Source organism: Halictus rubicundus, chromosome 7 (assembly GCF_050948215.1).
Source record: "Halictus rubicundus isolate RS-2024b chromosome 7, iyHalRubi1_principal, whole genome shotgun sequence".
Lineage (NCBI taxonomy): Eukaryota > Metazoa > Arthropoda > Insecta > Hymenoptera > Halictidae > Halictus > Halictus rubicundus.
Window position 1 is genome coordinate 14,621,268 of NC_135155.1, and position 15,161 is coordinate 14,636,428.

General features: G+C 43.2%; 1 protein-coding gene across 7 annotated transcripts in view; it reads right to left on the minus strand.

The window, feature by feature from the left end:
* Mob2 (MOB kinase activator 2) overlaps positions 1-15,161 on the minus strand; it is a 79,377-nt gene that overhangs the window by 17,836 nt on the left and 46,380 nt on the right. For 2 of the 7 annotated variants that reach the window (XM_076790688.1, XM_076790691.1), the window contains exon 2: positions 1,232-1,929. The exons of 3 other annotated variants lie outside the window; for them this stretch is intronic. In XM_076790688.1, coding sequence (XP_076646803.1) covers positions 1,232-1,413 — 182 coding nt within the window. In that variant the 5' untranslated portion in view covers positions 1,414-1,929. Of the gene's footprint in view, positions 1-1,231; positions 1,930-2,032; positions 2,180-13,617; positions 13,712-15,161 lie in introns of those variants that run through there. 2 more of the 7 variants (XM_076790687.1, XM_076790689.1) reach the window with 2 other exon arrangements.

Here is a 15,161-nt window from a genome sequence, read left to right on the forward strand (position 1 = left end):
TTGTTTAAACAGAAATTAAACAGTACAAGCGATTTTGCTGAATGTTACAATTTATTGAAAATCTTCTCTTCTGCATTATTAACTCAAGACATCATTTGAGAGTGCGTCTTGTGCGTTCTTTAATATTTTACAATATAATTGACTGTATCGCTTAAGGACTAGGACTCCCCTCTTTGATATTTTATACGTCGCTCCGCATCGTTCTTCTTTCCACGCCTTCTTTTCTTTTGTACTCACACATATTCTTCTTCCTCCATTCAATCATCCCTTTCTCTCCACATTCCTCTAACCATACATCAACCACAATCTTCCATCCACTCGTATCTATCATCCTCCTCCATTACACTCTCCCTACCCTTCTCCCAAAAACCATTCACCAAGCTTTGCCAAAGAGAAAGAGAGAGAGAATGAACGAAGACGTATAACGACGAGCCAAGTATAAATCTATAACCGATCGAGCTATAACGTCACCGTTCCGCCATTTCGGACGTCCCTGGTGCAGGCATTCCGCCGGAGGACACCCTGCATGCACGCAACATCGCATATCACATCCAGTTCACAAGGGAAGTACCCTAACTGATCAGTTTCAATTTTAATCAGCTCCTGTAAACTGGCAACGTACAGGTCCACAACGACACGTATGAAATCTTAATCGTCAATTTTCCCTCAGACTCCTCACCTTCGAAATAAGAAAAATATCGGGCCGTTAAAGGGTCTGCAGACTGTCCGCAAGTTTTGCGCAGGGTTGAACAGAATCTGCTGAAGAATCTCGGTCGGAAGCAATCGGACAGTCAGAGTACTTCTCCCGGAAGACACTGTACAGTCTTGTTCTGATATAAGGAGAAGGTTCGGGACCTAGTTTCGCCATTCTCTCCGTAACTGTCTCAAATGTCTCTACCGTAAATGTCAAAGTTTGATCGATAGCCTTGTTTTCAGGTGGCGGGCATCCCCACGCACGTTGGGAGAGGGGGGGGGGGACTGTATTCCCCTCAATTCCCCCGTTCTGGCGACACTGGTCGGACGAGCAACTTCGAAAGAAGGATGGGGGACAGCAATTTCCTTATTTCGAAAGGAACAGCCTTATATCGGAACAAGACTGTATCGGCAATCTAGAGACGCTAGGATGTAGAAGTTAGAGAGACAGAAGAGAGAAGAGAAAGAGAGAGAGAGAGAGAGAGAGAGAGAGAGAAAGAGAGAAAGAGAGAAGATAGACGGTGTGTGTGGGACTCACGCGACAAGCTCGCCGAAGAACCTGATCTTCCTGTGGCAGGTGTCGAGGAGGGAAAGACGCGAGGAGGCGGCAGAAGAAGAGGAGGCGCCGTGGTGGACCGGCGTTGGTGGCGCCGACAGGGTCGAGGACGTCGAGGCGGAAGAGGAGTCCTGGAGAACGACGCGGGCCGGCGACCGGAGCATCGTCGTCGTGGTGATCGTCGTGGTCGAGGACGATCTCTTCGGCGCCCCGTCCTCCTGCCCGAGGACCTTCTCACGTACGCTGGGTATGCACCAAATCTTGTTCGGTTCTCATCGAACACCGGGCCGGGAGACACCGAGTCTGTCGCCTGGTGTTCGCTCTGTTCACCTTCCGAATATCGATCACCAACGAACCGATCTCTTCGAGAAAATCCTCTGTCTTTACAGGATCCGAGTGTCCGCTGGAGACTCTCTTCAACTCTCCTCTCTCAGACCATTCTTCCGGCGTCCGGCTCGCCCGATTGCTCCTCGGACCTTGATACAGGAGGCACCGTTTCTTCAGTCTCGCGATCCTTCGCCATCTTCTGCCGTTTCACTACACACGGGAACTTCGTTTTCTTCGAGATTCAGAGATTGGATCTGTGTTTCGAGTCCAGGTCTCCTCGTTAGGATGATGTCCAGGCAATGGATCGGTGCCGGAGGGCGCAGGGTTCCAGAGAGATGAGGTCTTCGAGAATTCTGGGGAGCAATCGTGCACCGACGTCTATACACATGATTCCTCGAGGACGAGGACGCAAGGACTCGTGATACTGCGTCCTCTCTTTGGGGCTTGGGTACTTACCGAGTGGGTTCGAGCGAGTTATGGAGGATTGTTTTATGGGGGGGGGGGGGGCGGTTTAGACGAGTGACGATGATTCGGGGCGCGACGCGATCGGGGGATCACGGGGGAGATTGAATGATTCGGGGCGAGTCTTGGCCGGGCTCGGACATCTATTTGAAAGATTTTGTGTTTGAGTGGATGACCACTGTTCAGAAGTATCCGGGTTGTTGGTGGTTTCTTAGAGATTCGGTTTCGTAGCGAGTCACTATGTTGGATCATAAATAGACTGTGGATTTTATGCGTTCATGACAGAAATGGGTCGATCGAGTACAAAACAAGAAAAATATTTACAGAATTCAAAAATGCTGTTGCACTACTTTCATTGCAATTTTTTAGAAAAGAAATAAATGTCCGTGCAGCTCTTATAGCTTGCGATTAATGCAGGAGATTCTTATTTTAAAAATCCTCAGTCTAGTCATAAATATTGTGTTTGTTAAGACAGGCACTCGTATAACGTGATCAAAAAATTCTTGCAGGGAACGTATGTCTCATTAAACAAATCACTTTGCTTTTACAAAATTTTTCATCTTGCTAACTGAATTATTTGAATTTTGAAATTGAATAAGGAAGTTAGAATCGCTTGTCGAATATTAGAGTCGCCATTCGAGTGCCAAGAGGTTAAATACAGTTCAATCGAATCGTTGCATTTTCGAAGTGCATTTCGAAGGTCCATTTGAGAGTGAAAGAACGAACACCCTCCTCCAAGAAAAACTAAAAAAAAAATCTCTCAAACTGCAGAAGCAGCGAAGACAATATCACCCTTCTACAATAATCAGTTAGTTTAGCAATTTCTGGTTTCCCTGTGCAAGAATAGCTCTCCATTATTTCCCGAAACTGTGCCGAGCTTAGTGTTTGCGGTTGCATTTCCTATTCACGGGGAATCCGCACGAGCCACGGCGATAACAATGTTAACGAAGACAGCTTGTCGCGAGCGCAGGAACGTATCGAAATGAGAAAAGGGGCGGCGAAGGGGGTGGTTTTTGCGGGGGCGTGTTTCTCGTCAACTCGCAGAAGCCTCGAAACGGGAATGTGCCACGGGGACGATCACGATCACGATCACGATTGCGATCCTACTCCCTGGTTTCCTCGTTCGCGAATTTTTCGAATATTGCGCCGCTGGACCGCAGCCAACGTAACTTTGTCGCAGATCGCTTATGTTTCTTGTGCAGGACCGAGCGGTATGCATTCGTTCACAGGGCTTCTAAATGCCTGGAAAAATACCGTGCGAGCTATACCGAGCTATAGCGATTCCAAGGGAAAAATGTGAGGGCTTTGACACGCAACAATTTTTGATCGCTCGAATTTTTCGAATTTTCTATCGAAGCTCGCGAGTTTTGTGGACACTGAACTATCGATCTTTATTAGGTTGCTGCATGCAAAATGTCCGATTTCAGGATGCAAATAATGTGCTAAATTTTCGATGAGAAGTAAATTTTCAAAATAACTTTAAATTGTGAGAAACATGGCAGAATGTTTTAAAATTGAGAGAACGCTGAAATACCCATTTTACGATATGAATTAATGAAGAGGAATATTTCTGTGTTTAATTGCCTTTAACAACACCCAATAATAAATTTATTTTGATGATTTCCACGGCGTAGACATATTAGTACGCCCGATTCCCCAGAACATCTATTATTGAATAGAGAGTATTACAAAATCTACTAAGGTTTAATGGGTCTTTTATTTGATTAAAATCCGAACAGAACCCGTACTAGAGCATACACGTGTCTGCTTGATTGCGAGTTTTGTAAACCAATCTACGAAAGCCTATATTTGCGCAAACATCCCCAGTCCACCTTATTACACGTGACTTTCGCATTTCTTGGCAATGAAGACCATTCGTTCTCTATAGTCGGCAAAATAGCTTCTTACACCTTACAATGATGCTATTCTCGTCAATTAGTTCCTGATGTCTCAGATTCACAAAATCCTCGATCAAACGATCATATTAAGCAAATCCGAACGTAAACTTGTTCCACTCCGCGCATTGAAATAAAACGTGCCTATTGCGTTAGCGCAACCTGGACAACAGAGATAGGAAAAATCAATAGAAATAGGCCGCAATTTATTGAAACGCTTATGGACAATGCAGATTTGATGGGATTGCCTAGCACAGCTTCCGATACGAAAGTTGTTTTATTGGTGAAAAATATCGACTTCATTTGCGACTGGAAATATCGACTTTTGCATCCTTTTTAAATGGTACGGTGTAAGTGATTTGAAACTCTGCACAGGTTTTCACGATACCTTTTGTTACGTTATATATACATTTTTTGTTTCACCTACATTCGACGGAAAAAAATATTTCACGAGAAATGGTAACGATTCTAAAGTTCAATTTTATTAGAAAGATTGCCAGTACTCTTAACATTAACGTTAATAAAACAGGATCTATAGAACCTATTGTTTTGATTGTAAGTTAAATGATAATACCACTCTTCCTTATGGTACAGTTAAAATTTGAAGTTGATTGGTCCAGTACGTTGCTCTTAATTTATTTAAAAAGATGCATTTGATGTTTGAAGTGTCAACTAGGATTCAATAGTTAACAACTTCGAAACTATTGCCAATTTTAACTTGATATTTTACAGAGACACGTCCAAAGAGTTGCACTACGAGATCCTGCAAGAAGAAAATCGATTTTCTCGCTAGAAAAAAATGGCCGCCTTTGATTCACGATTATTGCGGTTTGAAGCGTGAACTCGACTTCAATAAGTAATAACTTCGAAACTGTTATGTATTTTAATTTTATAATTTTACAGAGACACGTCCAAAGAGTTGGACTACGAGATCCTGCAAGAAGAAAATCGATTTTCTCGCTAGAAAAAAATGGCCGCCTTTGATTCACGATTATTGCGGTTTGAAGCGTGAACTCGACTTCAATAATTAACAACTTCGAAACTATTGCCAATTTTAACTTGATATTTTACAGAGACACGTCCAAAGAGTTGGACTACGAGATCCTGCAAGAAGAAAATCGATTTTCTCGCTAGAAAAAAATGGCCGCCTTTGATTCACGATTGTTGCGGTTTGAAGCGTGAACTCGACTTCAATAAGAAATAACTTCGAAACTGTTATGTATTTTAATTTTATAATTTTACAGAGACACGTCCAGAGGTTTGGACTACAAGACTGTGTAAGAAAAAACTCGATTCTCCCCAGAAGAAATTGCAGTGTCAACCCGACTCGCAGTCTCGCGATAGTCGACGGCACCGATCCGCCGGTACCTGGCCGGACAATCGTTTATTTTTAGTCGCCTTGTTTGGATGAATTTCAATCAATAAGACGGCCTGGGTACTCGCAGTCCAATAAACAACCGGTGACCCGATTGAATTAGTCATGAGGCCATAGCGCGCGCGGTCCGCACCCTTTCCATACGAGACGCCTCGCCTTCTCCTCAGAAAACGAGTCCATTCCTTTACTATTTCATGCGGCGTGCATGCGACCTGCACTTATGCGTCCCCCCCACTGATTTTTACGAGAACGATCCAGTTATCCATCTTTCCACCAGGGCCGGTGGATAAAATATTTCGAAATAATCCACTGGAATGCGGAAAATCCGCACGCTCCTCGCGCAAAACCTCCCTTAGCGTCTCGAGACCATTCTCCTGCCTGGGAAATTCTTAATGGGAAGATGTCCTGCCCTTGGGGCTCTGGAAGAAGTATTTCGATGGTATCCTTGCATGGAGATCGTACATTTTTACGGGGGTTCTTGCTTTATTCCCATGCGTTTTCGTTTTATTCCGGGACAGTCAGTTTTAAGGTGAAACGCGAATTTTTAACTTTGAAAATGATTCATACTTTGACAGTGGTAGTGGCGGGGTTCTAACTTTGTTAGAAATGTTCCTTGGATTCTCCCGAACAAGACGATATATTTGAATGTTAGGCTATGACGACAGAAACGCGGTGTAAACAATTATTAGCGCGTTGGACTGATATTTGAGTGACGAAATTGTTTCTCCGAAATTATTGTTACAGTAATAGACGGAGTGTGTTCAATTTGTTTATGGCCTGTCGGATGTAAGAAGACTAAAAAAAAATAATTCACACCATATACTTGAAATTCCAAGCTATTCTAAAATGCGTAAATGCTGGAAAATATTTTCAATTTATTTACACAAACTGACAATGTAGGGGAGATTTAATTACGCCAAGTGATAGTGCGAATCTTGGACGAAAGAATGCCAGTGGTGATAGATGAGAATCAAGTTTTGTTCATGAAATGTAAATAAAATGGTTTGGCGAGTCGCGTCGTGAATCTATTTAATTTGAATCGACGTGTGCGATCGATGATGATAAAATGTGCAGGATCGTCGTTTCCCCGGGGGAGAATTTTACAACTTCGAGCGGTGTATGCAAACTTTTGCGGTCGACTGTCACAGTGTACTATGTTTGCCACTCTGACTCGATTTCTGGCGGTCGAGACGAAGGTCAGCTCTTCGCAGCCATCAACGATTTTACGTAACGAACGGTTGACGAAGAAAGCGATAAGCCGGGTCGCGATGCGGTAATTGGATGAAAGTGACCAGGACGTGACGTTTTGTCAGAGCTATGGCGTCGGCTAACATTTTTCCACAAAAGACATTATGTCCGTCAGAAATGGGAGACGGGGCGTTCAGACTTAAAAATTAACAATTTAGGTACCGGCAATTTTATAATAAAAAATTGAACTTTACATCTACCAAGTGCTAAAAATGAATGGTGCGTATATCTTTCTAAAAATGTCAAGACTGAATTTATTCCGATTCTGCGCCATTTTTACGGAAGCGAACAAAAATGTACTTTCTGTCCCAAAAATGTACGTTCTTGAAGGAGGTGATTCCCGAGCTCCTTCGAAGTAACTTTTTCCTTTGCGAAAATGTTCTTGGTAGCCTTCGTTCAGGACTTATGTACGGAAAACACGGACCAATCAGAGCGCGGCTACAGTGATCAGGTTCCCGCTGAGCGTGGCGTTGGCATTGGCCGAGCGGGAATCTGTTCGCTATAGCCGTGCTCTGATTGGTCCGTGTTTTTCGTTAATAACTCCTCAGCGAAGCCGCGGAGAAGATTTTCGCAAAGGAAAAAGTTACTTCGGATGCCCTCAGGAATCACCTCTTTCAAGGAAGTAGATTTTGTGTCACCCTGTATAACTAACCATCGGAGCGCAGAGAAGGACGAGTTATCTTGTCAGCGCATATAGAAGCTCAATATTGAAACGGAAAAACTTTCAGCAAGATCCGCTGAAATATTGAAATCCGAGCAGTTTTTCCCGTTTGCAGCCAACTGTGCACCGTCCGTACTGTCTGTACTGAAAGTTATACAAAGTTTCTCGCTTTAATCGAATCGATCGGATGTAGCGGTTGGCGGTGGCGCCATTGAGGAACGGTGCGCCGGTCATCGGTGACCCCCACGGCAGTGAACGTGTTAAATGATCCTCCTCGCTGCGAGGCGAGGCGAGGCGAGGCAAGGCGAGGCGAGGCGAGGAGGGCTTACGTCAGTAGTCGGCCTCGTGTATCAGCGTCGGGCGCTGCAAAATTTCCGTACCCGGCCTTCGTACCGATCAATCGCGCGCCGATCGAAATTTATGCTCGACCGAGCGTCTCATTAACGTGACGTCATTAGAGGGAGACGGAGGAACGAGTGTGTGCGTGACTGGCACGCGTCCACAAGTTGAAAGCACCGGGTTGAAAGCGAGTCATCTTTTCCGGCCGGCGATTTTCGCGCCGATCGATGTTGATTTTCCCGATTATTCCTGGACCCGATGAATAAACAGCAAACGCAACGCCTTTGGTACATGACTGATTGATAGCGTGACCTGTCTCTGTGAATGAACCCCTTCCAGGTGTTACACGATAAATTCGATAGCTCAACAGTATGAATAGATTTTTATGCAAAAATAAAAATTGCATTGATCGCAGTGTGCAGCAGCTACACACACATATTTATTTCTTTTTTTATACGCCCCTCAGTCAATGGTTTTCGATTTAAAAATTCGAAGGTCCATTGGGGAGTTAATAAATATATCAAGGTTCCTAATAAATTAGTAACACAGTACATAATATAAAAGATAAAAAGTTCCCACTTTAACTAACCCGGTCCTTTGTGAATTACTCCAAAAACTTGCACTCGTATGGTCGATTCTGGTCCTCAGTAAATAAACAATAAATATAAGACCAATTAATAAAAATGACAGCTCCGAGACTCAAGTGCTGAAGCATATGATAAATCAATAATAAAAGGAAATAGCTTGCCGGTTTTTTCCCTATATTGTTTAAACAATGTTGGCTACAGAGGTAAACCGAAGCCTACTCGTTACAGTTAACAACTGCAAGAGAAACGCGGCAGGGAATTCAGTTACCAGCTCATTACAACCTACAATTGCTAATTGCAGCACGGCACTGTTACCACAATCGCGATTGCAGGCGAGTATCAATCAACGGTTACGGAAAGCAGTTCGCCGTCGCGTCGACCATTACCACAATTAAAAAATTGTCACTGGGAATCGGTGATAAATAAACTGCGGAACTTTCGTGCCAAAGGAAAACCAGCTAAACAATTTTCACACAGGTTGCGCGACGTTTGATTACACGTGGAAAACGCGTCCGAGGCGCTATTGATTATAATCGTCTAGGTTTCCGAGGTTCTCCCTGTTCCCCCTGGTGGGTGGACTATGCGAGATCACTATGGGTGCTGCGGAAGCACTGCAGAAACCCCTACGAAGCTTCAGTTTCGCGGAAAGAGACACGTAATTCGAGAAAGAGAGGGAAAGAGGGAGGACAGAGAGATAGGGAGAGAGGAGAGGAGGCCGGTGACGTCACTGGCAGTCAGGGAAGTGGCCTTGAGTGGCCAATTGATCTGGCGTTTGCCTTAGGTCACTCAAGACCTGAAGCGACACAGTCACTTTGCACAGTCTGCGAGGATGGCGAGCATTGTCTCGGAATTACTGGCCGTCGAACGACAGACAACCAGGCCACCTCTCTCTAATTGCACCCTGCTGGGGCCCCTCGCGACAATTACAGTAACGCCTCTATATATGCGCAACAGATCCGCGCGATATCTGCGATAAATTTATCCCCACTACCGCGGGGTGCACCTCCCAAGATGTCTACAAGCTTGATCGCCGAAAACCGTAAGAAAACCTTTTCGTTCTTCACTGTTTTTTTGTGAATCTTTTACTGGGTTATTCGCCACATTTTTCTGATTAAAATGCGTACAAACGTGACGTCGGTCCGAGCATATTTGCTTGTTTAATCCACGATTTAACCCTTAGCACTCGAATGGCAACTGCAAGGCGCCACTAAAAACTGCTGTATCATTATTCAAAATATTTTTTACATTATTAAATTCGTTTGTATTTAATAAATTACTGAACACTTTCGTGAACATTTTCGTATGTATAACACGAAAAAAAAGTATATAGAAGACAAATATTTTATGTCGGAAGAAATGTTTCGTTTTGGAGTTAAAATAGCTCCGAGTGCAAAGGGTTGATAGAACCCCCATTATCCGAATCAACGTTTCTGCATTCTCTATTAAAATACAGTATTAAATAATCTAAGGTGATCCATAGTGATCTTTTTTTTCCTACTGCTCTGAGCGCAAGCAATTTTTTTTTCGTTTGAAGAATTTGCAGGTGTAAATTCACTTTTAACGCCAGAAAAACATTATTTACTCTTTAGCGACACACGCAATCGGGATAAATCTTTTCTCTCGTTGCTTTAAGCGCATGTAATTATTTTTTTTTTTTGTGTGGAGAACGTTTCCGTCGTTGAAGCGAGAAAAGCCTACCATTGAGAATCGTCGGAAAATTCGATCGGACAAGCGGCGTGCAATGGGGAGGCTTTACGCTGTTTTTCTTTATTTTTCTTTTTTTTCGACACCCGGCGAAGCTAGTTTTACCTTCCCGTTCGAGTTTTCAGGTAAAAGCGACGATAATCCGTATCCGCGTAGACGCGACCGTGGAAAGGCGAACTTTCTCCGAACTATACAGGCTCCGCGCGGTGATACGACTGTTCGAACTCTGACAACCCGTTCCACTCGCGACGAGGATGAAAAAGATCGGACGCTCTGGAACGCTTCCTCTGCGAATATACGAGGAGCACTTCCAGGCGACGCGAAACTCGGGATTAAATAGGAATTTCTTTCTGCGCTCTGGACTCCGGTTTTTGTCCGAGGATCGCTTCCGGTACCCGATGCGCAGCAGTTACATCGTGTCCCTCCACCAAAAGAATTGTACATGTAGCGCGCGAGATATAATTTAGACGCTGCAAGTTTTCTCTCGCAACACATTGCCAGATTTTTGCATCCAAATGCAGGGAGCTTCTTCGGAAGTTCGTGATATGATCGGTACGGGAATATGTGTTTTTCTCAGAAGTTCTATCGAATAGGATCAACACAAACATTCAACATACACCGCAAGATGCGGACAATAATCGCACGTATGCGACAATTTTTCAAGTTTTCCCAAAAACTATATTTAATACGACCATCAAAAAAATTAAACAGACAGCGCAAGATATGAACAATAATCGCTGAAAGTTTCATTCCACTAGCCCCGGTCGTTTCTCCGCAAAAAATTTCCAAAATTGCCACTGAAACGCTAAAAATAATAACACGTATGCGACAATTTTTCAAGTTTTCCCAAAAACTATATTTAATACGACCATCAAAAAAATTGAACAGACAGCGCAAGATATGAACAATAATCGCTGGAAGTTTCATTCCAATAGCTCTAGTAAGTTTCTCGCAAAAAATGATCAAGGTACAGCTACTTTTTTGACCGTCTGGAAACGAATGTTTCTTAATACGAGAAGAAAACAGACTTTACCGAGATCCGTGTACACGTTTCATGGATTCCTGGCGGAAAACTGTACAGCTTTCTCGTTGGAGATATTTTCCTAGTCGTAAGAGTCTCCGAGGAATTCAATCAAGTATTCTCAGCCGACGCTCCAAGAGCCGTGTCCAAATATTTTAGCTGGAACCGCTCGGCCTGTCAGCGGCCATTTTGCCAGTCGAAGGATAAGTAATCAGGAGGCCGAAGGTTCGGCTGGAGCTGTCTATCATTGGAACTACCGCTAGCAGCGTGCGATTAATCTCAAGGAAGAAGGAACATAACCGTACGGCCTCTCAAAATCTGGCCATTTATTTTCAGGACGGACGGTTGCGGTCGCGATAAATCGGGCCGAACACCGAAAAAGACTAGCTACGCTCCTGATGCTCGCCCTTTTTCCTGTCTCGCCGGGGGCAGTTTCTTGGTCCGGCAGGAACTCGATCGTTCTGCCTCGAATGCCGAACGATCATGCTAACGGGAACTATAGGGAACCCCCTCGAGACAGGACGTTCATGCTCGATCTGACGAGATACGGTAGTGGCTCGCTTGAATTTGCGAAATCTGTTACACAGTACATAACTTCAAATGTACAATACAAATATCAATGTATCTGGTCCAGTCTTCGAACATTTAAGGCAATTTTAAAAAAATTAATCTTGGAAGAGACAGCAGAAAATGGAAACTGCACAATACTTTTTCGATAGAATATTTATCATTGTTTTAGCACAGTGATAATTAAAAAGCGAACACTAAAAGAAGTAGAAAAATATTTTGAAAAGAATTTAATTTTCTCAGAGACTTACTATAGCGTCTTTCGGTGAAATTTTCGAACCATTCCACGCAAAATGATCTCTAGAAAAGAAACAGTAAAAGAGGTAGAGAAACATTTAAAAGAGAACAAACTCTTCTGGTAGGGAACAGAAAACGAACGATAAAAAGATTGGAGAAACATTCGAGAGAAGCTTCGCGACTTAGTATTGTCGATGTAAGTAACAGTTTTGATAGCAAGCAGAGGGTAGTTCCAGCAGAGAAGATTAATCCCGAAGAGTCCGGGTAAGTACCTCAGTGGGGATTTAATTTTCAACAATGTTCAGCTGTCAGCCAGCAGGATTAAGTCCCGAAGAAATTCGATTCCCAGTTAAGAATACACAATCTTGGACAGGGCAGGAAGGTTTTCCCTTGCACCCCCTCGCCCCTTGAAATTACAGAAGAGAAAATTGCTTCTCACCGTCAACTCGATCACTCCTCAAACGGTCTTTCAAATCGGGTTTGTTTCTCCCTTTTTCCCCCTGGTTTTTTATCGCTACTTTAGCAAAGCCCGTTTGCAAAAGCACCGACGTTATGCAAATCTTTTCGGATAGACTCGAGAATTTTATGAACCCGCGTTGCACGCGCCATTGTCTGGTAAACCTTCCCAGGAACTTTTTAGTCTATTGGATTTTTCCTGTTGGCTTTACGCGGGTTTTAAATTTGTTTTTCACGGTGATAATGGGACTCTGTCTCAAAGCTTTTTGTGGCGGTGTAAATCGTGCATTTGTAATTTCTACTGATGGAGGTTAGCAACAATTTTCTAGAGTTCCCAGAATCTCCATTTCATCACACCACTGCATTGACTTATCGTTTCAAAATAAAAATTGTTTCAGAAAACTCAAATGTTGAACCTTTGAAATTACTTCTAATTTGATATACAGGTTGGATGCCTGTACAGGAGTTATTATAATAAGAAATAATCGTCTCTCAGCACAGTTAAAAACCAGCATTACGTTCCCGCTACCCGAAGAACAGAAAAACTGTCCTCAATCCACAGTTCAATACTCCTGGCACCACAAGGTGGGTCTAATTGGACCAAGTTCAAAAAATGAAGAACAAGAACATGAGGTTTTTTCGTGTCATTCTCTCCCTCAAAAACACCACAGTCATGAAAAAAATCAAATTTTCAGAATATCTATTCTACTAAAACCGTACTCATAGACTTAATCAATAACATTATTGAATAAATTTATCCATATAAATACCTTAATTTAATCTTCAAATCTCAATTCAAATATGCTACGAACTTTCGTTCCAACCCAATACAGTGGAGCTCCGTTTACACGAGCTAAATTTTAGCAGTGCCTGGTTATCTAAACTCTGGCTGAGCGAAATCCTCTTATACGAACGCAAAAAATCTTAGTCAGTGGCGGGAAACAGGCGGACCCCTATTACAAGAACCACCTGATTACGCGAACCAACTTGTCTCCCGCCGAGTTCATGTAAATGGAGTTCTACTGTACTTTTACCAGAACCTTTCGGTTGCAATAAAACAAAACTCTAAAATCAAACGCGGAAACAGCAATTTGCGCAAAGATCGGCAGTCCAGCGACAACAGCACCGACCACCGGCAACCGAGCACTCTGACTCTCAATACAGTCACAGAAATGAACCCTTCAGCCCATCACTGTGTCACCCTACGATCGGGTCAATTTCGTCCGAATGAAACCGAACAGGAGTCAGCAGGGTGGACAGATTGAATGAAACTCGAGACGGTTCGGCGAGGACGAGTGAATGAGAGGGTGGATTCGCAGAGAGGGAGATTCCGCGGGGGTGGGGTTGCGAGGCAGTTTCTAGTATGTACTATAATACTAGAGAGATTATCCTTTTGCACGGGGGAGGGGTGTACGCGAACGAGAAACGGGAACCACAATGATCACAGCTCGACGAAGTATACGTAGATGTTATTGTCGGGTTTCCGTACCGTGTCCGTTCACCCGTTCTCCATCGAGGGACGACAATCGAGCCGACGCGCCTCCGTCGGCAGCTCGAACGCGACTGACGCCGTACGCCTCGCGCGCCCCGACCCCTTCCGCGTCCGCGGAGTGGGGGGCAACGGCGCGGAGTGGGGGGAAGAAAAGCGCGTAGCAGGAGGAAGCAAAAATAGAGTGGGAGGAAGAAAAGCGGTGTGGAGGGGAGGGAGGTCGGAGTGGGAGGAAGAAAAGCAACGAAGCCCGCTACCGTCACCCGGAAATGACGAGCAAGGAAGCGAGGAGGAAGCCGAGGGAATGGTACCGCAACGAAAGGGATGCTCTCTCTCTCTCTCTCAAGCTTTCTCTCTGACTCTAACTCCGTCCCGTCTTGTTTCAATAATTATTGTGCAACCGTAAAACTGTTATTTGCTCGTTGCGAACCGCTGCCAAGACGTCTGCATGGGCAGATGGTTTGTGTAATGATGATTGAACATTTCGAGTTACGTTTATTTGAGCTTTCAATTCTGGATCGTTGTCTTTCCTTCTTTTTTTCTCTTTGATGTTGCATCTCCGTGATACGTTGTATTCGGTCGTAAAATAAATTCGTTCGGTCGTTCTCGGTATTTTATTTCCATTTATTAAGAAAACAGAGAATTGTAGCCAATTATTGAATTGATCGGTGTAAGTAGTTTTCGTTTAATCGCAGTGATCTGCATTTGCAACGGGTCACAAGAAAATTGGTGAAATTAGAACATATTTATGATACAACTTGGTAGATCCTGTTGGTGATTATAAAATGCTTTACAAAAATTCTAAAAATTCATTCTAGCTGTAGTTTCACCTAAAAATTGATGATTTTAATGTATCATTGATTTGTCAATGTATGCAAGTGGCTCTAACAATTTGATCGCCGACTACACTCATACTGACGTCCATAAATACAGTGGATCGATAGGGTATTGGTACACTGAATTTCTTTTGCTATAACACGAGTTACAAACGTGAACATCTGGAGGTAACGTCTGCTTGAACTTTCGATGTTGGATTATTGCATTTTTTTTTACTATTGTACGCCATGTTGTGATAGTATTTGTACAATACATTTTGCATATGGGTAATGGATAGAACCGATTTCGTTCGTTAGTTTAACTGTTTTTCTTGTGACTGGTGCCTACTTACATCGACGTCCATAAATGCAGTGGATCAATAGACTGTTGGTACAGTTCCTTTTCCTATAACGTGAGTTGCAAAGCTAACAAATTGATACGACTTAGTTTATTTAGTACTTTGCTACACCTTGGAGTCCGATGTCGGTTTAAAAATGTTAGTGCTTTGCCATTAAAAATAACAGTGTACACAATTCCACTATTTCTATCTCATAGTGTAGTAAAATTATTTATATTTAAACTGGTCATCAGATAATTTAATTTATTTAGACATGCAGTAAATATAAATTTACTTTCGTCGTCAAAGAGTGAATAAGGAACGGTGAATTAAAATGAAGGAAGGAGATGAGTATTAAATTATACGTTTTTATGTTTGCTTTTCCTATCAT